Source organism: Lagenorhynchus albirostris, chromosome 11, assembly GCF_949774975.1.
Source record: "Lagenorhynchus albirostris chromosome 11, mLagAlb1.1, whole genome shotgun sequence".
Taxonomy (NCBI): domain Eukaryota; kingdom Metazoa; phylum Chordata; class Mammalia; order Artiodactyla; family Delphinidae; genus Lagenorhynchus; species Lagenorhynchus albirostris.
The window spans coordinates 100,184,049-100,208,260 of NC_083105.1; the positions used below are offsets into that span (position 1 = coordinate 100,184,049).

Consider the following 24,212-nt stretch of genomic DNA (forward strand, 5'->3'; position numbering starts at 1 on the left):
AAGCCTGACAGTCGCACAGTAAGCAAACAGTACTGATTAACCCTGGCGAAGGAAGGTGAGAGGCGCCAGGAATGGAGGTGATAGTCAAAAAGAGTCTAGCTTTATCTTAAAGGTTCTGGTGTTTTGCAAGGAGAGATTTTCATGTATCAGCTGTGCAAATTTAAATTAATAATTTAAAAACCCTTAAAGAATGAGGACAGAAAGCCGCATTCCAGATAAAGTTGAATCTTTGACTAACTTCTTCGTCCCTTTTCTGATGGCCTTTTCTTCATCACAGTCTCCACCCAAGAATGTTTAAAACTTTTCAAAGATAATGTGTACATAATATAGGCAAGATTATAAAGTCATTGATCAGGAAGTATAAGGTAGTATTCTATGGTGCTTACGTGGACAGACCCTGGATCCAGACTGCCTGGCTTTGAATCCTGGCTTCCACGTTGTGTGACCTCCTCATTTATAAATTTGAGGTATTAATAGTACATATCTTAAAGGGTTGTTGTGAGGCCCAGATGACTTACTGTTTGTGCAGTACTGAGGACAGCACCTGGCACATAGTAAGAGCCCTATAAGGGTTACTATTATTATGATCCTAATATTCAGGAAAAACTACGATAAGTGTTGATGTATCCATCCAGACTTTTTCTGTGTGTATGTACATATGCGTATACCCACATCTGTATTTCATGTGGGTAAATATAGATGTATTTTTTATTAAAATCGGATCATACTATTTCTGTTTATCGTAACATTCTTTGTATCAACACTGTATGTTATAAACTCTTTCTGTGCCACTAAATGAAATATGAATACTTTATTTATTTGGCCACGCTGAGCAGCTTGCAGGATCTTAGTTCCCCAACAAGGGATTGAACCCAGGCCCCGGCAGTGAAAGCGCTGAGTCCTAACCCCTGGGCCGCCTGGGAATTCCCGAAATATGAATATTTAAAACAAAAATCAGTTGTATTTGGTCTTAACTAGTTGTGATAGTGGATCCTTTTGACCAAATACATGAACATTTGATAAGACAGAAATTTCTTGGCCTTAAACTGAGAATCTGGAGTGCTTACAGGTGTTGATACAGCTTACTTAAGTGGTTGCGTGGACATTGATGTATCCACCTAAGTGTCTGATTGTTTGTCTTATTTGTTAAGTGTGAGGATATTCAACGTTTTTTAAAATAAAGACCAGATTTTTTAATCAGATCGTGGACAGTTTAAACAAAAAATTAAATTTGTGGTTTATTTCATAATCCCAAACTGAATCTTTCCTTTTTCTTTCTGAACAGTCCACTATGGAATTTTTCCTATAAGCAATTAACCCAAAAGACCCAAATCATTTCTGTAGCAGTTGCTGCTAAAAAACTGGAATGTTAAGGCCCATGTCCAAGAAGGATGTGCAGATGTGATAATTTAACATTTTAAAATGTTTATCTTCAGAGCCAGTATGAGAGATAGAATGCTATTTGTCAACATCACTGTTGGAATACAGCTCTTTGTGAGAAGAAAAATGATATGTGAAAAGCACACTGGTTATTAAAAGAACGATTTCTTCCTCTCCCTCTTCCCGGCACTTCAGGAGATGTTTCACAGAACAGAAGAATTCTTATCCAAGACTGCAAACAGCGAGACAGATGAGATGGACACGTCGGACACGCAGTGGGGCTGGTTTTACCTGGCAGAGTGCGGGAAGTGGCACATGTTTCAGGTAGCGCCCCTCGGGCGGAGCAGGCGGGGTTTAGACTCACCGAGCACCGTTGTGCTGGTGTGAAAAGGGAGTCCGGGCGGCACCCGAAAGAAATCAAACCTCAGGGAAGTCAGAGGGTGGAACGAAAAGAAAAATCAGAAATTCTTCTGGTCCTTTTCCTTTCCCCAGGTTTTCACAGTGTTTACTTAGAAGAAACGGTGTGTGTTTTCTGTGTGTCCAGAGTGCAAGCGTGACTGAGGGGTACGTGGTCTCGGCACATGGGAGCAAGGCCAGGCCTGCTTTGGTGGACAAAGGGAAGGGGAAGCGACCAAGCCGGTCTTAAACGCCTCTGTGCTCCTGGTGTTAGGTTAGAGGGTGTAGAGATGTCTTCTCCTCCAGCCTCACAGCAACCCGAAAGCAGATGCTAGCACTCTGTCTTACAGCCAAAGACAGTGCAACTCAGAAAAGTTACTGTAATTGGTCTTGAGTCACACAGCTCGTTAACGGTTAAGCTGAGACCTGAACCCATATTCAAGAGCTTGTGGATTTTTTTTTTTTTTTTTTTTTTTTTTGCTTACAAGGCTACTTAAGGAAGATTTGATTTGAGCCACTTAAGATGTGTAATTTTGGCAATAACTTGGAAACACTGTAATACTTTGGAAAAAGTCCTTATAACCAGTTACCGAAGTTTCTTTGCTGGAAATCCTTAAGCTATTTTCCATATGCTGTCTTAGCTGTGATTCTCCCCGTGTGTTGGGAACTAGAACAGGTGATTAGTAAGTTTCCTCTGTCCCTCCACTCTGTCTCCGTCCCCCATTACTGCCTTTGTGGCCAAGCCATTCCTGTGAACAGCTGGTAAATGAACTTTCTGGTTTGTCTTAAAGCCGGATACCAACATTCAGTGTTCAGTTAGCAGTGAAGATATCGAAAAAAGCTTCAAAACAAACCCTTGTGGCTCCATTTCTTTTACTACTTCCAAATTCAGCTACAAGATAGACTTTGCAGGTATGTCTTTTTCCCTAATAGTTGTGTGTTCTTAGTATGTTGATATGGTGAAATCTGCAGTTCTGAAAATCAGGATTAGTTGACATACTTGCAAACAACAGAGTAAATCCTTTTTGTAACACATAAAAATACCTGTGAAAAAATTCAACATTTAAAATCTTTTTGAGCGACATTGCCTTTTATAAAGGTTATTTATATGCTTATAGATACTAACATATATGGAGACTGTCATGTATTTTCCTGTAATGCTTCTCTTCTAAGGAACACAAAACACCTCTAAGCCATTGTTTTATTCATCATCCTCTCAGCTTTTCGAAATAGGTAGGATCAGTCAGATTTTAAGGATCAATCAGAGAGGTTACATGCAGAGTCATAGGTAGCTGGATTGAGTTTTAAGACCACAGTTCAGCTGAATGACCCATCTCTTGGTGTCTTTCCTAGAAAACTATTCTTCAATGGACATTGCCTCCTGCCACTTTCTGATTTTGTTGGCTCTTTCACAGATTAACCAGCTAATCTGGAAATCAGCCCCGCTTTATATTTCATCCATGATACATGGGCATGTTTTTAGGGACCCCATGAGAAACCTGTTGGACTCACCCTGCAGTTTCAAGCTGCCAGCCTCAGCTGTTTACTGCTTAGAGGCAAACAGAACCTGGAGGGGGAGACTTTCTTAACAAAAGCGCCTTTGGGCTGCCACACAGCTCAGGCCTCTAGATGTTCTTTCCTATTTTCTGTGAGTAGAGTCCTTATGACAGAGTCAGTGCTATACTGTGGTGAGGGGGGGTGTTGAAACCCTAGGAGATTCCTTTGGAGGATCCAAGGCCCAGTCATGCTGCAGGAGATTTGTCCACTAAGACACTGATGGAATCAGATCTCTAATGACTGTTGTGCCCCCAGAGTGAGTTTTTTTTTTAAATCAAGAGTTAAAACCATTAGATTCTTACTCCTGACTAAGCATAACATATTTTACGACGTTAGGCAAATAGGCTGCCTTTAAGGGGGCCCGACATTTGTCTTAGACGGAAGGTGTCAGCAGACACTTCAGTCTTGAGTACACCTGTCAGTGTTGAAGCCACACTGAGACATCGCAATGTGCAGACATCAAGCTTCATGTAGAGCACGGAGTTAGTCAGAGCTTTTGGTAGGTAGCCCAGCAAGCTGCATTTTCTGAAAGAATATTTTCTAGTAAGCTGTATTTTTTGGAAGTTTTCTCTCAGACGGTGCAGTTTATTTAAGTCTTTATCAAAGAATTGGAGTCACATATGATAGCGCTAGCTCCCGCTCCTCTGTGTGATGACACAGTTTCAGAGGCACAGGTATTAGCATTCCCCGTGTACCACTTGTAAAGTTAGCCCCCATGCTTCTGCCACAAGCCATCTCGGCTTCTCTATAAAAATGGTGAAAAGCAAACTCAAAACGAGGTAGTATGAGAAGAACGCAGCACAGGCTTCACCGCATGTGCTGGGATGACCTTTCTTTTTCCCTGCGCGGTGGTCAGACGCCAGTGTGTGCAGAGCCTAGGAGAACACGGAAAGGACAAACGCACTTCACACAGCATTGGCCTGGATGGGTGAACCCCTTTATCTTGGAGTGGAATGATGCCAGTTAGACAAGGTAGACTGACGAGAATCTCACATTAAGACTTAGCACCTAACTTTGTGGGAATGAAGAGGGGGACCTAGTAAATATTGCCACAGTTGAGGAACAGAGGTAAGAAGAAAATGATACTTTAGTTAGTTCATTAGTCTTTCATCACTAGAATCTTTCATATAAGTCTGTGTTGAGTCTAGCTAGGTTTTCTGTTTTTTTGGTTTAGGTGTACAATTTAAAGAGAAGGCAAGAAATGTACAAATTTTTGAAACTCTGTGAATTGTACATGTTTTATCATGGTAATGTATCTTTTTTATCATTTCCAAAATTTTTGGAGAAATCCAAGTAACACTTTTCACTTAAGAAGCCAACCAGAAGATTCAGTACTGTAATTTCTTTCTCTTTCTAGTACTCTTAATTTTCCTAAGTTGAGAACTCTCCTATTTTCAAGTCAGTTTAACCCAAGTATGGTACAGAAAGGGATAGACCTTACATACTGAGCCATGTATGAGGTTAGCTTCCTCCTGTGTGAGCTTAGGTCAAGCAATGAAGCTGCTTTTTATGCCATGATAAACGGATGTTGGTCAAGTATCCCTAATATACTGTGCTTAGTAGCTACTCCCAAAGCTCCATGATTCCCTGACGATCATGTAGTGTGGCTAGAAATTTTCATGACAATTTATAGCACAGTGTGTTTCTGTGACTTATCTAACATCTTTGTCTTTTTGCACAGAAATGAAGCAGATGAATCTCACCACCGGAAAACAGCGCTTAATAAAAAGAGCCCCTTTTTCTATCAGTGCTTTCAGGTATTGTGGAGAGAATGGGGTGGAAAGCAAGAGTGGGCTTTTTCTCTCTCTTGTCTTCCTTAATATTTAACAGAGGAACAAATAAACTGAAAATGTTTCGGTAGGTTATTTTTAATAATCTTAATATCAATCTTTTCTCTACTGAATTTCACATTCATTGATGCAAGAGCAGTGTTGTTATTTTCTGCTGGCATTTCCTTTCCTGTCGTCCTTTTCATTTCCCCTTATATATTTGTATTTTTCAATTCTTTAGAGCACTTTGCATGGTAGTTACAAAATGCTTTATGCTCTCTGCTATAAATCCTTAACATAACCTACTGAGGTAAGTTTTAACTAGCTTGGAAAGACTCTCACAGGACCGTCCAGTTATTGGGCCGTAAATCCTGGGTAATTACCCACTGTGTCTTCACCTGCACTGAACCCCATTGGGCAACTCCTAGAAGTAATTTCAAATCTGTAGTGATTAAAGGGGACCTGGGAAGATGGGGGTGCATGGGACAAGGGCACAGCCTCCTGCCCCCTGGATCTGGGTGGCGAGTTTTCCTTTTTCTGTCTCCTGCCATCTATAGCCTGAAAAGAGAGTATAAATGCCAGAAGAGAATAAATATTTGTTACTCATATGAATGGAGTTGAAGGGCATGTCTCCTGTTTTCTGGAACGATTCCTCAATCAAGTATTGAAATTCCCGTTGTTCAAAGAATTTAAAATGAAACAGAAACAATGCTAGCATGTGAATTGTAGGAGATGCCCATTTGTTCCTTTCAAGGAGATATTTTGAAAGGATTAAAGATAGAAATTTTTAAAGTTTCTGTCAGTTAGCTTCTTGAGACTTTTGGCTTACATTTTAGGGTCATGATTTAAAAGTTACTCAAGTACTTATGTAATGAATGCTCTAGTACTTCTGTGGAAGGGAGAGAATCTTACTTCCTTACCAGCTACATCACATCCTCATTCTTAAGTGTAAGCGTTTTCATAAAGGAATTACTTATCTTCAAAGGGTATGGAATCTGGGAGAAAAATGAGACATAATAATGGAAAATTGTTACTGTAACTGTGTGTTATTATATCTGGTACCCTTTGGTGGGGAGAAGCACTTAATGGGGTCAAGCACTTTGTTCTCTCACAGACTATACAAGCCATAGAACAAAGATAGGAGAGGGAGAGAATTAGCGACAACAGAGGACAAAAAGCAAGATAATAAAAGAGGAAGAACAGTTAGGTAGGATACAGCAGAGTGATGAAGATGAGGAGGTATTGATATACAAATGTTTATTTATTACAGGAATACACTGGGCGTTTTTTGACATGCAAAGTGAATAGTACATTTCCTATTGACAAGGAATTTATAATTAACTAAGGCTACAAACATTAAACAAACAAACAAAAATATTTTCCGTGGCTAAAAGATACATCAGGCAAAGTAAAAATACAAAGAAAACAAAGAAGACCTGGGAAACGTATTGTTACTCGGTATCCCAGTCAAAGGGTTCACCTGTGTAGTATTTGAAGTACTTTTTGGAATCTCTAAGTAGAAGACCAGCAACCCCTTAGAAGGATGAGAACAGAAGAATTCTTTGAAGAATTTGAACGGTTCATGCAACCTCACTCGTACTAAGAGAAATACAAATTATACCAGATTATTTCTTACCATCAGATTGACAAAAATTCTCATGTTTGACAGCACACTCCTTTGGAGAGGTTGTTGGCAAATAGGTGTTCTCTCCTTTTCTGGGGGAAATGCCAATGAGTATAGCCTTCGAGGAGGGCACCTTGGCGGCTTCTGTCAAAATCAGGAATAAATACATGCTTTGACTCAGAAATGCCATTTCAAAGATGTTATCCTGAAAATTGACTCGTGGCCATGTACAGTGACAAAGGGACAGACTTGTTCTTTGCAGCATCCTTAACAGTAGCAAAGAGTTGAAAAAGGCTAAATGTCATCAGTAGGGGACTTGTAATCAGTAGGGGTGGTATCCTTGCATATCAGTGGGTAAGAGAGCATCCACGCAACAGTGTCTGCCATGTGCCAGGCTCTGTGCTAGGATGCTCTCTCACCTACTGATACGCAAGGATCTCTAAGAACATAGTCAGTGGAAAAAAAGAGCAGCTGCAAAAGATACATGATTATGCTACCATTCGTGTGTGCCAAAAAAAAAAAGGCTTGTGTTAACCTAGAGAAGTTCTGGAAGAATACCCAAGAGACTAAAAGCAGTGATTACTTGGAATGGAGGCGAGAGATGAGACATGAGAAGAGCAAGAGGTGAGAAGACCAAGGACTGGAGTGGGAGGGAAACCATCCACCGTTCACTTTTTTATACCTATTCATCTTTAAATCATACGATTGTGTGATCTTCCCAAAGTTAAAATGAGTTAAAACATACGCTAAAGATAGGCTTGAAATTTATGAATGTCTTCCATAGCCTGCAGTCACCAGAAAGGATTCCTATCAATATTATCAGTCACAGCCTTTTGCCATCCAGCTCGCCAAGATCATTGTCTTTTTCTGTGTTCACGTCCAGTGGCTTACACATGGTGGATTACTTTACTGGCTTCTGCGCCGAGTGAGTTCACGCGGACCGTGCCGGGGGATAGTGGACAATAAAGAGAGAAAGGTTTAGGTGTGCGTTAGATCTTGAAGGATGTTGAGCGCGCGGCCGAGGGTTTTGGATGGTATTTAATAGGCAGTATACATCTGTTAAAGAGGTTTGTTTTTTTAATCAAGAATTTTTGATTTTCTTCTTGGAAATTCCTTTTCTTCACCTAAAATCTTCCTCCATTTAAAAGAAATTCTGAAAAAATAAGAAAAACAAGACCGAATTAAACGACTGTTTTTGAAATTTTAATGTTATGTAGGATTAGACGTTTCCCATCAGATTTCTTAATTCAGCCCCTAAAAAGCTGCACACAAGCGGATATTCAATAAATATTTTAAAATAAAGAAACCAAGGACTACACTTAATTGCATTTGTCACAATAGCGCAGCGTGGCAATTCAGCTCGGGAGAAAACGTCTAAGTCATTGACAGTGATTCTAATCAGCTTCTAATATTTTGTTTTGTCTTTTCTGTTTAAAGTTATATCTGTGAAAATGAGGCCATCCCCATGCCACTCCACTGGGAGAATGTGAATACCGACCTGCCCTACCAGGTGAGAGCAGCGCTGACCAGCTGCAGGTGGGAGAGATTGGAAAGGACCCCAGTAAAACTGTGCAAACTTCTCTTTCCAGCTCATTCCTTTGCACAATCAAACACACGAATACAATGAAGTTGCTAGTCTCTTTGGGAAAACAGTGGATCGCAACAGAATTAAAAGAATTCAGAGAATTCAAAACCTAGACTTGTGGGAGTTCTTTTGCAGGTGAGACAGTTTCTACTCTGAACCCCTCCTTGGCCTCTGAGACTTTTACAGTCTCAGGGACAGTGAAGCACAAATGTGTAATCATATTCATTGGCAGTGGCACCACCACGTGAGCTGTGTAGACGCACTGTGCGTGTTCTGACCTGGTTTTTCAGCTCTCTTCCTCATCCTCAGGGAGAGCTGCTCTGTAAGCCAGCACCAGCATCCCGTGCAACACTGTCTGACAGCCTCTTCTGCACTGCTTTCAGAGTTTCGAGCTGGGCATCGTGGCTGAATCAGCATTACCAGGGGGTCTGGGGAGCTGTTTAGTTCTGTTACTATGACTTTGTTGGCTCAGACTTCCCAGCCTGTAAGTCATTTGCTTGTTTTTAGTTTTGAAGGACATTGTAAAACGTACCTTCAAATTCCCTGCTTAGCCCAGAGTTTATGTTCTAGATTTGAAATCTCCATTCATTACTCAATTTAGGTTGGAAATGACCCATTGGATTGCTTGGTGTGCACTTAACCTAAAAATAAAGCCCATTACAAGAAACTTAACAGGTATTGTCCACATGAACACATTGTGCTGTAGTTTTTTGAATAACATTATAATATAATGTAATAACAGTAATAAGTATTACTTAAAATAAGTGATTTTCTGAAATACTTTTATTAAATCTGTGTTCAAGGTTTGATTTCTAATATTTTTTAATATAAGCATTTAACCTTTAGTCAGGGAAATTTCAAATAATAGAGTCTAATGTCATGAACCCTGTGTATCCATCATCCTGATTTAACATTTATCTCGATTTACCATTATAATCTATCTCCTCTTTTGCTATGTTATTGTTGTTGCTGAAGTATTTTAAAGCAAATCCCAGGCCTTAACTCATTTCATTCTCATATACTTGAAAATCAGGCTGACTTTCGTTTGGTGATAATATGCGGAATTCTTTGATGCTTCTGGTAGGTCAGTTCCTACAGCCTGAGTAAACTCCAGGTTTTATTCTCATAATAGTTTATATTATAAAATAAGGGTTTTCAGCTTGTATTCTTTGTAATTTTGAGTCTTTGGGCCCAGCCCACTTTTATTTCTGACAATACTGAGTTTAACTGAGTTTAGGTTTTTTTGTTTCTTTGTTTTTTTAAATTTATTTTGGGCTGTGTTGGGTCTTCGTTTCTGTGCGAGGGCTTTCTCTAGTTGTGGCGAGCGGGGGCCACTCTTCATCGCGGTGCATGGGCCTCTCTCACTGTTGCGGCCTTCTCTTGTTGCAGAGCACAGGCTCCAGACGCGCAGGCTCAGTAGCTGTGGTGCACGGGCTTAGTTGCTCCGTGGCATGTGGGATCTTCCCAGACCAGGGCTCGAACCCGTGTCCCCTGCATTGGCAGGCAGATTCTCAACCACTGTGCCACCAGGGAAGCCCTGAGTTTAGGTTTTATTCAGGGGATAATGGAGGATGGAAGTCTCCGTCTTCTTTGATCTTATTCTCTCAGTGAGTAAAGTAAGTTTTCCTAAAATGTTCTGATGAAGACTTAATTCCTTCTTCTTAATCGGGCCTCTGAGGTGGAATTCCTGTCAGTCTTCCTCGTAATTTGAGACCTCAATTAATTCCTAGTGGTAGAAATTTCCAGCGAATCGCCAACACATCATATACTAAGAATCTCAGTGGAGATGTTTTTACTCTGTAGATGCCATTCATGATGTTATGTGAGGTCGGCCTATAGAAATCTGTGATGGGAAATGAACCTGCCACCTGCCATGACAGCAGAAAATACTGAGTCGCATTTTAAGGACAGCCTGTCATTCTGATCTCTGCCTAAAGGACGAAAATAAACTCATCCACCCCATTGTCACGTAACCTGTGACTCACTGTACAAGTGGGAAGCCCACATGAGTCCAGCAGATAGATGTCAGTTTGCATGTTGTCCAGGCCTTCCTTCCTTCCTCCCTTCTTCCAGAAACATGTTCCAGAACCAGTTTTGTGCCAGGCACCGTTCTAGGCACTCGGGATGTAAGAGTGCACAGGACCAGAGCTTGGACAGAAGTAGGTTGTGTGTGGGGTGTCATGGAGCACTTCCTAAGCCAGTGTCATCTAGGCTGGATGCGGGAGGAGAGGGGAGGGCACCCCAGGCATCGGGAGCAGCACGGGCCAGAGATCGATGACAAGAGGGAATGTAGAACATTGAGAGGATTTCAAATAGGACAGAAGATAGGATGGATGGCGAGAGAAGATGCTAGAAAAGGACTCAGGAGGTAGAGCATGCAGGGGTTTGTGGGAGACCCACTGGGTGGTCGTGTGATTTTCTCCATCAGCCTTATGAGTTGGACTGACCTGGCGTCTGGGTCAGAGGGTTGGCACAGGCCAGGCCACGCGGGGCCTTGTAAACAAACTAAGGGGTTTGGGGTTTTCCCTGGGATAGTGGAAAGCCATTGCAGGACTTCAAGCACGAGAGTGATGGAGCTGATATGCATTTTAGAGAAATGATTTATCAGGCTGCACTGTGGAGAAGGCGTTTAAAGCGGTGGTTCTCGGGTGATTTTGCCCACCAGGGGCGTTTGGCAATGCCTGGAGCTGTTTTTGATTGTCGTGGGGTAGGAGGTGGGGGGCTACCACTGCATCTGCGGGGTGGAGGGCAGGGATGCTAAACATCCTGCGAGGCACAAGACAGGCCACACAACAAAGAGCTCCGCAGCCCAAAACAGTCAGCAGCGCTGAGGCTGAGAGACTGGTTTAAAAGGATCACAGAAGGGTGACCAACCAACTTAGGAAATTGTTTCAGTCGTTACAAATGTGACACACTGGATGGCCTGAGCCGAGGTGCTCTCGGTACCACTGCAGTGAAGAGGACTGTTCTGAGATATTAAAGATGTAGAATGATATTGCCTGGTACTGGGGACACGCACATTAGGGGAGGTTGGGGAGATGGGAAAGATAGCTCCAGGGATTCAGACTTATTTGTTCTCATTGACTGAGGGAAATGGGTAGGAACGGGTTTTGGTCTGGGGAGGACGGGGCGGGGTTAGCAGTTGATACATGGGTTGGGAGCTCAAGAGAGCAGTGTAGACAGAGATAAAGGTTTTGGAGTTACTGGAAAGTGTGGGGTCATAGAAGCCAAAGGAATTGATAAGATGACCAGGTATTTTATGTTGATTAGGAAAAGAAGGGGATAAGGACCAAACTCTGAAAGGGATGAACAGAGGACGAGAAAGCTCAGGGAGGAGACTGAGAAGTAACCACATAAAGTGGAAGAAAACCCATAGAATGTGGAGTCACGGGAGCCAAAGGAAGAACGTGGGTGACACAAGTATGTGTCATCCTCAGGGTCACATACGGCAGAGATGCCAAGAAAGATGAATGTTGAAAATGTCCTTTGGATTTTGCAATAAAATGTCCTTGGTACCCTAGGCGAGAGCACCGTTGGTAGATGCTATACTGTGTGTACAGCAAACGTTGACAACTGTTTCAAGGCGCTCGGCAGTGAAGAGTGAGAGACGTGAGAAGATGGTGATGTGGGCGTGGGACGCGTGCTTGGTTTTGTTTTTCGAATTTAAAGATGGGAGAGACCTGAGGATATTTACATTATTATAGGAAAGGACCTATGCAGAGGGAGAGTTTAAAAGACAGCAGAGGGCTTCCCTGGTGGCACAGTGGTTGAGAGTCCGCCTGCCGATGCAGGGGACGTGGGTTCATGCCCCGGTCCGGGAAGATCCCACATGCCGCGGAGCAGCTGGGCCCGTGAGCCACGGCCGCTGAGCCTGCGCATCCGGAGCCTGTGCTCCGCAGTGGGAGAGGCCGCAGCAGTGAGAGGCCCAGACAGCAGAGAGAGGGAGGGGTAATGGAGTGGGATTCAGAGAACGCGGGTCAGAAGGAGAGAGACAGAGTGGTCCAGTTAGATATACAGATGAGGATGGGGAGGGGATCAGAGATGAGGTAGGTCAGGGAGTTCTCCCTGATACTTTGTTTCCTTGGGGAAGGAAGCAGTGAGGTCTCCTGCAGAGAATGAGGTGCTAGGGAGGGGGATGTGAGGGAGAGAGAGGAAAAGCAGAGAGAGGAAACAGCCACTGTGGAACACGGAGGGGAGAAAGAGCTAACCTGGGAACCATGGGGTCTCCATCAGTGTCGAGGGCTGAGCTGACATGGGAACGTGCGGTTATGGGGTGGGAACCATGGCGATGTTGTTTGATTGATTCCAGCCTCCCAATTCTAAAGCAGTGAGGGGAGACGGTTGGATTGGTCCAGGGTTGGGAAGGATAAGGCAGCAGGAAATAAGAGCAGGGAAGGCTGCTGCTTTGTTAAGAATGCTGATTTAGGTGCGAGGTTCTCCATCCTGGCTGCATGTCAAAATCACCTGGGGAAGCTCTTTAACCTGTATGGGCATCTGTCACCCATCCCAGAGCCACTGAATCAGAGCCTCTGCGTTCTGACAGTTTTATCTTTAAAAAGGTCTACAAGTGATTCTGGTGTTCAACCAGGAGGGAGAACCGCTGGTCTAAACTGGACGAACCTATTTCAGTCCAGAGCGCGAAGCTCTTCCTGCTGCATTTGGAATGTGGGGCACACCCAGCCTGGCCCGGTTGGCACCCTAGTCCCTGGGGGGGAGGGTACTTTGAAGACATCTTTGAGAAGTGGGTGCAACAGCATTTTCAGTAAGTTCAGAGATGAGTGTGGGGTTGGGCAAAGGTGGGCAGGGTGGTGGAGAACCTAGTTTGGTTTCAATCTGTGACTTTCCCTGAAGGTTTAACTGGAGCCCAAGAGGCCCTGGAACCCAATGTTAGCCTTTCTAGATCAAGGTCATAGTGTGAGTCTCCGCATGTCCTGGGTGCCTTGGCGATGGGCACTAAAGTAAACCGTGCACACCATGGCGGGTGCAGAGCTGTGATCACCCCATCCCATAGACGCTGTACCTATCCAGTGACTGAGCAGAGTTTCAGTGCCCACACTTCCGGCTCTTTCACTAACCACCACTTCATTTATCTTATCTAAGAGAGACTCGAGTGAATTTTCAAACCGAAGTTCATTCTAATCTGCACCTGAAAAGTAGTGCTGAGTGAATATCCTGATTATAGCGTGGATTCTAGTCATTACAGACCATGAAGCTTAATATTTGAAGGACGTATGTTAAAGACATGTTTACTTAGAAAAAACCCGAATGAATTCACTGATGCTCCACTAACCAAGAGGACTGCCATAGTGGTAGGTGGATAAGCCCCTTAGACAGTGTAACTTGATTTCTACGAGTGGTTGAGAAAGGTCCTTACGATGGAGGCGAGATGGAGAGCTGGGTGCCGGGTGACCATACAAAGGGAAAAAGTAACATCTGGTTAAAAATCTTATCAAAGAGTAACTTGAATGGCATGCATGCTTTCCTCTTGAGCCCTTCCACATCTCTGTCAGGAATGTGGATGAAAATGTAGGAGACTTGCTTATCACGCTTGTGGAAGGTTCAAAACTAGAAGGGGAAGCTTACTTGTAGGGTGAATTAATCAGGAGTCAGAAAGACCTTGGAAGATTGAAACAGTGAGTCTAAACAAATGTGATTATCTTCTCTTAAAAAGATTTTTTTCTTAGTTAGAAAAGCAACAAATGTGCATTGTAAAAAAAACAAGGCAGACAGTACATAAAGGTCTAAAAAGAAAGTTGGCATAATTTGTTCTTTGTGAAAACATGCTGGCTTTTTCTGAAATAAATGTTTGTTTAATGCACATCCTCCTAACGTCATGCTTAATGGTCTGAGAAGACTGTCTCCAGTAGATGAAAGCGTATGCATTTGAATTTTGATACATGCTGCCAGAGGGCTCTGAGAAGGACCGTGTGCATTTCCATTCTCTCATCATTTAAGGGCAAGCGTCCTTCCCCCAACCCCGAACAGTCCCTAAGCTGCCTGCTCTTTATAAATTCTGTACTTTTAAAATTACTATATCAAGATAAAGCTTAATTGAAATAAACCTATTGCGTGAGATTTAGAAATCAGTTGCACAAATCTGGAGAGCGGAGAGAAGCCTGCTTTGGGAAAGCGCCAGCAGTTTTAACTGACTGCAAGCCTCCATCGGTAGCATGATGCCTGGTGCAGAGCGAGCTCAGCTGGGCGCCGTCCCACGACATCTAGGCCCTGTTTCTGTTTCTTCCCAGCGTTTTCGGACTAGAAGGTGTCCAGCAGATTCCTGCCCACTAAAGGCTGTCCAGGGTGGAGAAAGGCCTAGAAGCTATGCCATGGGAGGAATAGTTGAGACAGTGGCGTCTGTTCACCTGGGGAAGGAAACCTATCAGTGTCCAGAGTTATTCCTGGATACTTAGAGTTGTTTTGTGTTAAGTGTTCGGTGGTTCTGTGTTCAGAAGGGAATAACTGAGACGACAGTAGAAGGACCAGGGAGGCAGGTTCTGGTTCACCGTCGGGGGGTGACTTTCTCACGATTACAGCTATGGCCAGTAGATTGGCCGCTGTGCAGGGCGGGGAGCGCCGGGGGCGGGGCAGCTCTCATTGCAGAGCTAAGGGGGGAGGGTTCTTTTTCATCTTTAAGACATCTTTTGAATGAAATATGTTTAAATGAAAATGCAGCCAACAGTTTACAGACACCCATGTACCTACCAATCAGATTTGACATTTTAATATTTGTGACATTTTCTTCATCTTTGTGTCTGGGTTTTTTTTTTTTTTTTTAAGATACACAGCATTAGAGATCAAGGTGGAGTGTTTCCCCCATCCCCATCCTCTCCTCCTTCTTTCGCCCTCAAGTTGCTGTGATACCTTCTTATCCATGTTTTTATATTTGTTATACCTATGTTTGTATACCGCTACAATATGCCTTATTATTTTGAGATAGAGGTCTCTTTTTGCATCATTCTTTTTACATTAAACATTATTTTTCAAGAGGTATCTATGTTAATACTTATAGATCTAGTTCATTATTTTAACTTTCATGTATAAATATATAATTATTCATTTTGCTGTGAAAGAATTTTAGGCTGTTTTCAGTTTGTTTGTTCTATTACTATTACAATAAGTCCTACATCGAATAGCATTTTATGTGTTGGAAGAGGATTGTCCATTGGCAAGAGGTTTGAACTGGATGGCTTCATGTCCCTTCCAGCCCTAAGATGCAAAGTTCCGTTCAGTTTAACCAACATGTCCTACTGTGGGGATAAAAAGATAAAGGCATGGTCCGTGCTCAAGGAATTCACTGTTTAAAGACTCTGTGAACTATGTATTATTTACTGTTTGTAGTGTCATTTTTAGGCATCTGTAAAGCTTGGCTGGTTTAGGCGATCAGTCACTTTACTATGATGGGGCATTGTTTGGGATATCTATAGTTTTTGGTGTAATTTTCAACATTCAGTGTCAATATTAACTAATAATTTTTGATGAGATGATTTATGTGTCCAAGATCATTTGAGATTATTTTTTTTTCCAGAGCTATTTGTCCACTTATGATGTATGTTAAAGAACTGTGTTCTGTTTTACCCTTTCTATTGAGGTTTGCTCCTTGAAAAATTAATAATGCCACTTATGGTAGATATCTGTGTGTTTTGTGTCTGTGTATTGTGTTTTCAGGAAAAAGGCTCAGCTCAAGAAAAAAAGAGGCGTGCCCCAGATTAATGAACAGATGCTGTTTCATGGCACCAGCAGTGAATTTGTGGAAGCAATTTGCATTCATAACTTTGATTGGAGAATCAATGGTATACACGGTGCTCTCTTTGGAAAAGGTAACTATCAGAACCCAGTTGGAGCGCTAGAAGAGAATCTCCTCTCCTGAGAGAGGATTGACTGTTTGTATCTCAGGGGCTTGAGAGTCACTAAGTTAAAAGTTACTGTACTGGGTTCCTGGCACACCCTCAGAGTTTCTGAGACACCGAAAAGCCACTTCCTGCGTATGCAAGATGGAAGGAAGACTTTTTACACCTCTACCAGATTAGATAACCCTCCAAGTCCCAGTCATTCAGATGGGGCATCACGTCCAGATTAGCTGATTTTGCATTATGACGTTTACTTTCCATGCATAAGTCCTTTCCATGGATAAACCCATACACTGAACTGTTTTATGTCAAGTACACAGAGCACTATAAAATAAATCAATTAATGTGTACATTGTACCTAGGTCTATTTTTTTGTTTGTTTTGTTTTTAAAAAAATGATAGGTAGGAATATTAATGAGCATGGGGGAAATCCTCGCCTTTTTTCTAATGCTGTGAAAGTCTAAGTTCTCCAGTTTGTGCTCACTACTCAAGCAAATTAAGGAGAGAGGGGAGGGGAAAAGGTAAGGGGTGGACATTTCTTTGCTTGGTCCTTATTTTGTACCTTTCCTCCAGCAAGAGAACTGGCTACCACTCAGGATCAGGAGGTGCTACGTTTTTTTTTTGTGTGTGTGGTACGCGGGCCTCTCACTGCTGCGGCCTCTCCCGTTGCGGAGCACAGGCTCCGGACACGCAGGCTCAGCGGCCGTGGCTCATGGGCCCAGCCACTCCGCGGCATGTGGGATCCTCCCAGACGGGGGCACGAACCCGTGTCCCCTGCATCGGCAGGCAGACTCTCAACCACTGCGCCACCAGGGAAGCCCATGAGGTGCTACATTTTTAAGAGTAAATTAATTTTTAAAATAACGACTTTAAAGGCCATCCCATTTATGTAACTGTAAGAGGATCAGAAAGGTGTTACATTAAGTCCCGTCGGATTTGGGTAATAGGAGACTTTGCAGTTCATTTCCGAAATGTTTTAGGGTAAGTATTCCCTTCATGATGTCAGCCTCCTAGGCCTACCACTTTGGAAGAGTCGGATTCTTCGTGGAGGTTTCCTCTTTAGGCAGCGGACAAGTGAGCTTGTCCTTTTGGAACGTTCAGGTGTGAATAGGATCACACTCTCCAGAAATCTTTTCCTGGATATGGGGTTCTCTCAGCTCCAGAAATATTATTGAACAGTTACCCGGTAGCACAGAAATGTGGTGTCTTGGGGTTTGAAACCATCTCTGCAGACCCTTGGCTTCACTGTGCTCTCCAGTGGCTGCTTGGATGGGTGGGTGGTGGATGGGGAAAGGGTGGAAGGAGACAGAAGTGGGAGGGAGGTCCGAGCAGTGACAAGGCAGGTCCTGTCACTTGTGATCACAGAAGCCATTTGTATCCATCTTACCTATTGGATTTCTTTATGAGGCTCTTTTTGAAAACACAAGTCTGGTTGCTACGTTTTGGTGGGGACGGGGCTGGTGGTGGTGGTGGGGACTTTGGTCTGTACTAACAGATCTATCCCAGTGGCAGCCTGCATCACAGCTGTCCATAACAGACGGATTTCTGTTCTTTTCTTTAAAACCTACCGGCGAGGAAATTCCATGTCTATTCCTGTTACACAATTCTGTGTGTCTCTCCCCCTAACAATCACAGTGTTTTTTTTGCTTGTGTTTCATACACTCCTTGGAGTAATCTTGGCTCTTCGGGCTCCTTTTTGTTTAAGGAACCTATTTTGCTCGAGATGCTGCTTATGCCAGCCGCTTCTGCAAAGATGACGTAAAGCACGGAAACACATTCCAGATTCACGGCGTAACCCTGCAACAGCAGCATCTGTTTAGAACGTACAAATCTATGTTTCTTGCCCGAGTGCTGATTGGAGATTACATAAACGGAGACTCCAAATACGTGCGCCCTCCTTCCAAAGACGGGAGCTACGTGAATTTGTATGACAGCTGTGTGGATGACACCTGGAATCCCAGGGTCTTCGTGGTGTTCGACGCCAACCAGATCTACCCCGAGTACTTGATAGACTTTCATTGATTTCATTTCCAAGCTTCCATGGTCGAAGAAGTTTTATTTTTCGCAGGGAGATCTGCTTGCCGGTCACCTAGCTGCTCAATGTTAATTATTTGATCGTTTTGAAACAGATATGAAAGAAAGGGGCCGCCCTATAAAAAGACATACTGACTTTAGGGTTGGTTTGTTGTTTGTTTTTGTCCATTACTCATCTTTGTTACAGATCGATACCATTGCTGTTTTAACACCTGGGGTGAAAGACAGCGCTCAGAACGCAATCAGCTGAGTCCCTCCATCTTTAACGTTTACATCCGTGTCTTCAGGGTAAATGTTTTCAGCTCAAATAGACTGATTCATATGTATGTTCAAAAAATAAAAATATAGGCATAAAGGTGTCCCTTCAGAGGAACTGAGCCTTTGTAAACGAATTCTGAGATGATGGTGCACCGATCTACGTGTTGCCTTGTTAGTCTTCCGAAGAGGGGTGGAATTCAAAACCTTGAAGCAGCCTGAGTACCTTGAGGGAAATAGAAACAAGAGAATCGTTGGCAGTGCTGCCAGACAAGCCAGAAGGGGAGGATCAGGACAGGGCGCCCTGCTCCCGGTGCCTTCGGGCGGCAGGCTGCACACTCGGCCTAGCCCTTCTCCTCCTCTTCTGCTGAACTGACTGTAATCAGCCCGCGCGTCATCCCCCAGCGCTCCTGAATTCTTGTACCAAGACTTACTGCACAAGGCTTTTATTGCATCTTCAGAATGAAACTTTTATTTATTATTTAAAACACATACTTTCCCTTTGTTTTGGGGTCCCTACAATGATTACTTCTAAGAGATTTTTTTTATCTGCCGCCCCCCCCACACACAGCTATTCAGCAAGGATTTATAAAATTCACACTTCTAAATCGTATCTCCCCATTTTGAATCGTCTGCAGAAAGCCTGGGATGCTTGGAACAAAGCTGGGTTACTCTTTTGAGCAGCAGTTGACAATCTGCTAACTCTCTTGAAAAGTTAGGTATAATGCATAATCGCGCCCAGTGGAAGTTTGCTTACCTGCTGCATCTGTTTGGCTCTTCTGTTTTAAGGAGGGCTGAGTGATGTTGGAACAGCCCCTCAAGCTATTCTAGCAGAGGCTGGACAGCAACGAGGCAGAGATGTTACACAGGAGTTTGGGTGTCAGGTGGGGGAATTGGCCATATGACTGTTAAGTGTTTTTCCAACCTTGATTTTCTATGATTCTGCCTGAAAAAAAAAAGAACACTGGTATCTTTTCTGAGAAACCTTTTTCTAACTCAGTTTAATACGAAATTCCCTCTCCATCATCTTCACTCCGTTTGGGCTGAAAGGTAGTGAACGTAATTTAACTTCTCAAGAAAAATCCAGTAAATGTCTATGCCTGGGACGCTCGTTCCCTCGCTTGAACTGGGAAGGCATCTAGGAATAATACAAATAAGGAGTAGGGAGCATGATTAGGTGTGTAATTCTTCAGCTGCCACATACCCCCAGATCCTCGTCGTAGCCCAGAGTACACGTGATTGTGCAGCCGAAAGTAAGTCGTGCACAGGGAATGCCTAGTGCTCAGGAAGTTGCATGTCCAATGCTTTGCAGTCAAGTGACAACAGACGCTTCCCAATTCTGATGTGCAGACTAACAGCCGGTTTCGATGAAGCGCTGTTAGTGTTTGGAAAGGACACATCTTAGAAACACGCCGAGGTCATCAGGGAAATAAAGGCGGGAAAGTCACCAGGCTGCCTTGTGGGAGGTGGCACACCGCTGCTCCGGACTCGCTCCCAAAAGAGGACCTTAGAGACATCAGGGAGTCAGATTCTGAAAAGCTCTTTCTTCTGCTTACTTGTTATTTGCATACAAAATGATGTCAAAATGGTCTGCACTTCAACACGGCTACCTTTTTTTTTTTTTTTTCCAACTTAACATGATTGCCTCTTGTATCACTTGAATGGGATAACTGTTGTAGCTTTGGGGGTTGTTACTCCTTTGGACACGTGCCGATCTGATCTACAGGAGACTAAGAGCCCAAGGTTGAAACTTGCAAGGCAACCGGTGTGAACTCTGCACTTCGCTAGCTGGCTCATCTCTAGTAGGCAGAGTGCCCTGCGATAGACACTGTGAGTAACAACTGTGCTGTTATTCATGTCTGAGACCCTACTCCAACCCCCCTTTTATAAGAAAGGGCTGATCGTGATGACCTTTTTAAACGTGATAGTGTTGAGTTCATCAATGTTAGTGTTCTCTTTGTTTTCATCAGTAGATCGAGTTGAGAATCATATCATCAGTGTAATCAGACCAGACACCGCCGTTTGCCATCTTTTCTCTTGTCCTCACATAGTGTTGGGGGTGGGAGTGGGGAGAGAAACATTCCAGAGTCATGAATAAATGATTTTTAAAATTCTGCATTAAATACACTCCAGCTGATAGTAACTCTTCTTTTCCACTTTGGTAATATCAGCCTCAGGGTGAAAAAAAACTGTGTTTATAAGAAACAGTCTCCTAAATCTTGGCGGTAACGAACAGGAAGGTTTTGTATTAATGCCAAATACAAAATACAATAGACTGTTCCAGTGAGGGTGGTCAAGACTTGGGAGCCATGTTGGATGTATGAATGTATTGTTTCTACGTGGAGTGATTAAAGCTTTCCGTAGCAGGTCCTGGAGGTCTGTGTGTGCCATGATTCCTGTGTCTCATCTCCACCTTGCGTTATTTAAGTTTTCAGCTCAAACTTAATGGACTCCAGAGGTGGTGGTTTCCTGTAACTCTTATGTAACCAACTTGCAGGTGGGGGAAGACCCTTGCTCTCAGTTTGAATCATCACGAGCACTAGCTAAGCATATAACCCGTGGGGAACAGCATTTACTCCGTGCAACTGAGAATTCTGAAATAGACCAAGGCCTGGCGCCTTTGCTCTCAGTGGCTTCTGGTACAGAGGAGCATTCTGGAGGGTGTCGGCCGCCACCCGCAGAGCAAGCTACCTGAGTCCACCAACCTCCAGCCACTCCCGGTATGTCCTTTTGAAGTACGTTAGACATTTCACTTAATCATTTAAGCTTCTGTTGGCCAAAAAGGAAGGTATCAAAGATGCCTTAATTGTAGAGCTGCGAGAAATGCAAAGCAGAATGACTAAGGCTTATCTACCCATGGAAACAGTCAAGATTTCCGTTCGCTAAAACCGTGTCCCAGTCTGTCTAAATGCCGGACTATTATTGAGATTCATTATGATGAAAATTCACCTGAGCTTTGGTGATGTAGAAAAGTGACATCTTTACAGAATTGTGCCTAAGCCATCCAGGTATTTGAGGTCCCCTCCCGGGTCACCAGGAGCAGTGCTAAAAACAGTCTTAATAGTGAGCGGTCCTGCTCGTGCTTCTGTCCCAGACTGCCCTCTGGCCCCAGGGAAGGAGGTTTTATTTATTGTTCAACAAACATTTTATTTTGCGTAAAACAGTCCACTTCTAGATGAAAGTATACATTCTGTACTTGTAAAGAGAAAAAGGAAAGGTAATGAAAAGATAGCAAGGAAAAGAAAAACAAAAACCTTGTCAAACATAATTTTTGATCAGAAGCTTTAGCAAAGTGATTTTGCTTCATTTTACCCCTTTGCACTAAATGCAGGAAGAGGTTTGGTGAAACAAGCCGCCCTGCCTCACTCCCTGTGAATAATTGGATCATGATGCTTGGGCACCGCTGATGGAAGAAAGGAACGTTTTAAAGAAATATGAGGTACCTGGTTCTCGGGGGCTGCCTGGTCAGTGAGAGTGCTGTATAAGGGAGAGGTGAGCCCAAACGTCTCGGAAAGGTGTTCATAGCTCATCATTAACCTTCGCTATTCCGCAGGAGTAGTTTTCTTCTCATGTTTTCCCAGACTCCAGGCTGGGAGCTAGCTGGGGAGCTGGTTTGGTCCCTCTTCCCCTGCCCCCCCTCCTCTGCTGCCCCGGGCTCTATCCATCCTAGGTCAGAAGGTGTCTTGCTTATTCCTGACACCTGCCGGCTCCTTCCTTGCTGTGACTCAGCTCGGCCTCCTGCTGTAAGATTATGTAATGCGTTTTCTCAACTCTAATTTCCTGGCGCTTGTTCCTCAGCCCTGCAGGCTATGAACTTGGCTTTTATTTGAACTTTCTCCCTGTGTGGCTGTGGATCTAAGAAATTAGCACTGGTTTCTTGTGAGAACGGAGCATAGGGCCTTGCCAAAGACATTTGTGTTCCCTGCAGCCTTTTAGCTTTGCTGTACCTTCTATGGAGATGCTGCCCAGCAGGCTGATTCCGGCTCTCACCTCACTATTTAAGCCAGCTCAGGAGAGTCACAGTCCAGAATTGAATTCAGATCATCTCTGCAATCTTAGCCATAAATCCAGATGGTGCTTCTTGTGTTTTCCTGTCCCTGTTTAAGACATACCTTGTCCTGAGAGGCTCCTACACTTCAGTGTCTCCTCGGGGCGCACGTGGAAGCTGTAGGCATTCTGAGTCCGCACTCGATGGCATTCTGAGAGAATCAGTGTTCCGGCCCGGTTCCCCCTCTTTATTCCTTTAAGAAAAAGATCAAGGAACTTCCCTGGCGGTCCAGTGGTTAAGACTGCACGCTTCTACTGCAAGGGGCACGGGTTTGATCCCTGGTCTGGGAACTAAACTCCTGCAAGCCATGCAGCCAAAAAAAAATCAAGCCCCGCCTTTTATTTTTTAACCTCTTTACTGGAGTATAATGGCTTTACAATGGTGTGTTAGTTTCTGCTGCATAACAAAGGGAATCAGCTATATGTATACATATCAAGCCCCATCTTGAGAGTGCCGATCTGAGTTTTCTTTCTGGCTTTGCTCTTTGGCTCCGTGTCACCTTGGATAACTCACCAGAGGGGGAAGGTCACTTCTCAGAAGGTGAAGTTTGTGAAGGACTGACCCGACTCTTGTTAGAAGAAAAGCCCGTGGGTGGATTTCTCTAGGCAACACCTGACCTGACTGAGGCCCAGGAGGCAAGCGTTTGGGATGGGAAGGGAAAGGGATTGACCTGGTTCTCCCCGAATCTCCCGCCACTCAGTCTGTTCCCCCTTGAGTTCACGACTCTGAGTTCCCGGGGTGCGCCCGGCAGTGACTGAGCCTAACACAGCCCTGCCCTCGTGGGACTTACCGTCCAGCAGGAGGACACATCCTGAGCTGTCACAAGAACCACCGAAAGGGAAGCTGAGGCCACTCGGGAGCCTGTGACAAAGAGATCTAACCTATCCCGGGCGTCAGAGGAGGCTTCCCTAAGGAGTGACATCTGGATGTGGAGACCCAAAAGGGGTGGGCGTTAGTTAGGTGGATTCTGGATTCTGGCCACACCCAGCTACCCTACCAGGCTCCGGGAGACGAGGGACGAGGTGTGGGTGGAGGCCCGTGGAGCACTTTTTATCATTAAAGTGAAGGTGACAGGATCAAAGCCACTTAAAGAACCAGAAAGTGTTGCCTTAATGCCTGCACTGGCCCTGGCCCTGGGAGCCGGCCTTCAGGGAGCCCGGCCAGCGCTGGGGTTACCTGGGGACAGCAGCGGGGCTTGCGAAGATTTTTACTCAACTTACTAAATGTCCAGATGCGCGTTAGGCAGAGTTACTTCCTGCCCCCGGGCCTTTGCTCATGCCTGCCTGTCTGCCCCCTCCCGCCCTCCCAGAACACACGCTACATACCTCCTTCTGCCTTCAGAGTCCTGTTTATCTGAGGCTTGGGCTCTGGAGTCAGAGGACCTAGTTGAACCCTAGCGCCTGACCCTGGGGAGGTTACTTAACCTCTCTGTGCTTCACCTCCTCATGTGTCAATAGGGATAACAATAGTGCTACCTTGCATGATGAAATGACGTCTGTGAAGTGCTTAGGATAACGCCTAGGGAAGTATTATCGGGTGTTAATATATAAGACCCTTCCTCTTTCAGGAAGTGTTCTGTAACGAACACAACTCTCACAGCCCTGGGATCCTTACAGGATCCCCGCTGCACTGGGGGTTCTTTTTGTTTCTCCTTAACATTTACTTGGTCAATGCCCTTCGGCCAGACACTCGCAGAAGCAGCCCTGGAGCTAAATAG

General features: G+C 44.1%; 1 protein-coding gene across 5 annotated transcripts in view; it reads left to right on the plus strand.

Annotated features, from left to right (window-relative positions):
* Positions 1–20,816, plus strand: part of PARP11 (poly(ADP-ribose) polymerase family member 11) — a 37,225-nt gene extending 16,409 nt beyond the window's left edge. For 4 of the 5 annotated variants that reach the window (XM_060167185.1, XM_060167187.1, XM_060167186.1 and 1 more), the window contains 7 exons: positions 1,576–1,704; positions 2,568–2,688; positions 5,015–5,090; positions 8,164–8,236; positions 8,316–8,446; positions 15,977–16,128; positions 17,864–20,816. In XM_060167185.1, coding sequence (XP_060023168.1) covers positions 1,576–1,704; positions 2,568–2,688; positions 5,015–5,090; positions 8,164–8,236; positions 8,316–8,446; positions 15,977–16,128; positions 17,864–18,180 — 999 coding nt within the window. In that variant the 3' untranslated portion in view covers positions 18,181–20,816. The remainder of the gene's footprint in view (positions 1–1,575; positions 1,705–2,567; positions 2,689–5,014; positions 5,091–8,163; positions 8,237–8,315; positions 8,447–15,976; positions 16,129–17,863) is intronic. The other variant, XM_060167189.1, reaches the window with a different exon arrangement.
* The last annotated feature ends 3,396 nt before the right edge of the window (positions 20,817–24,212 follow it).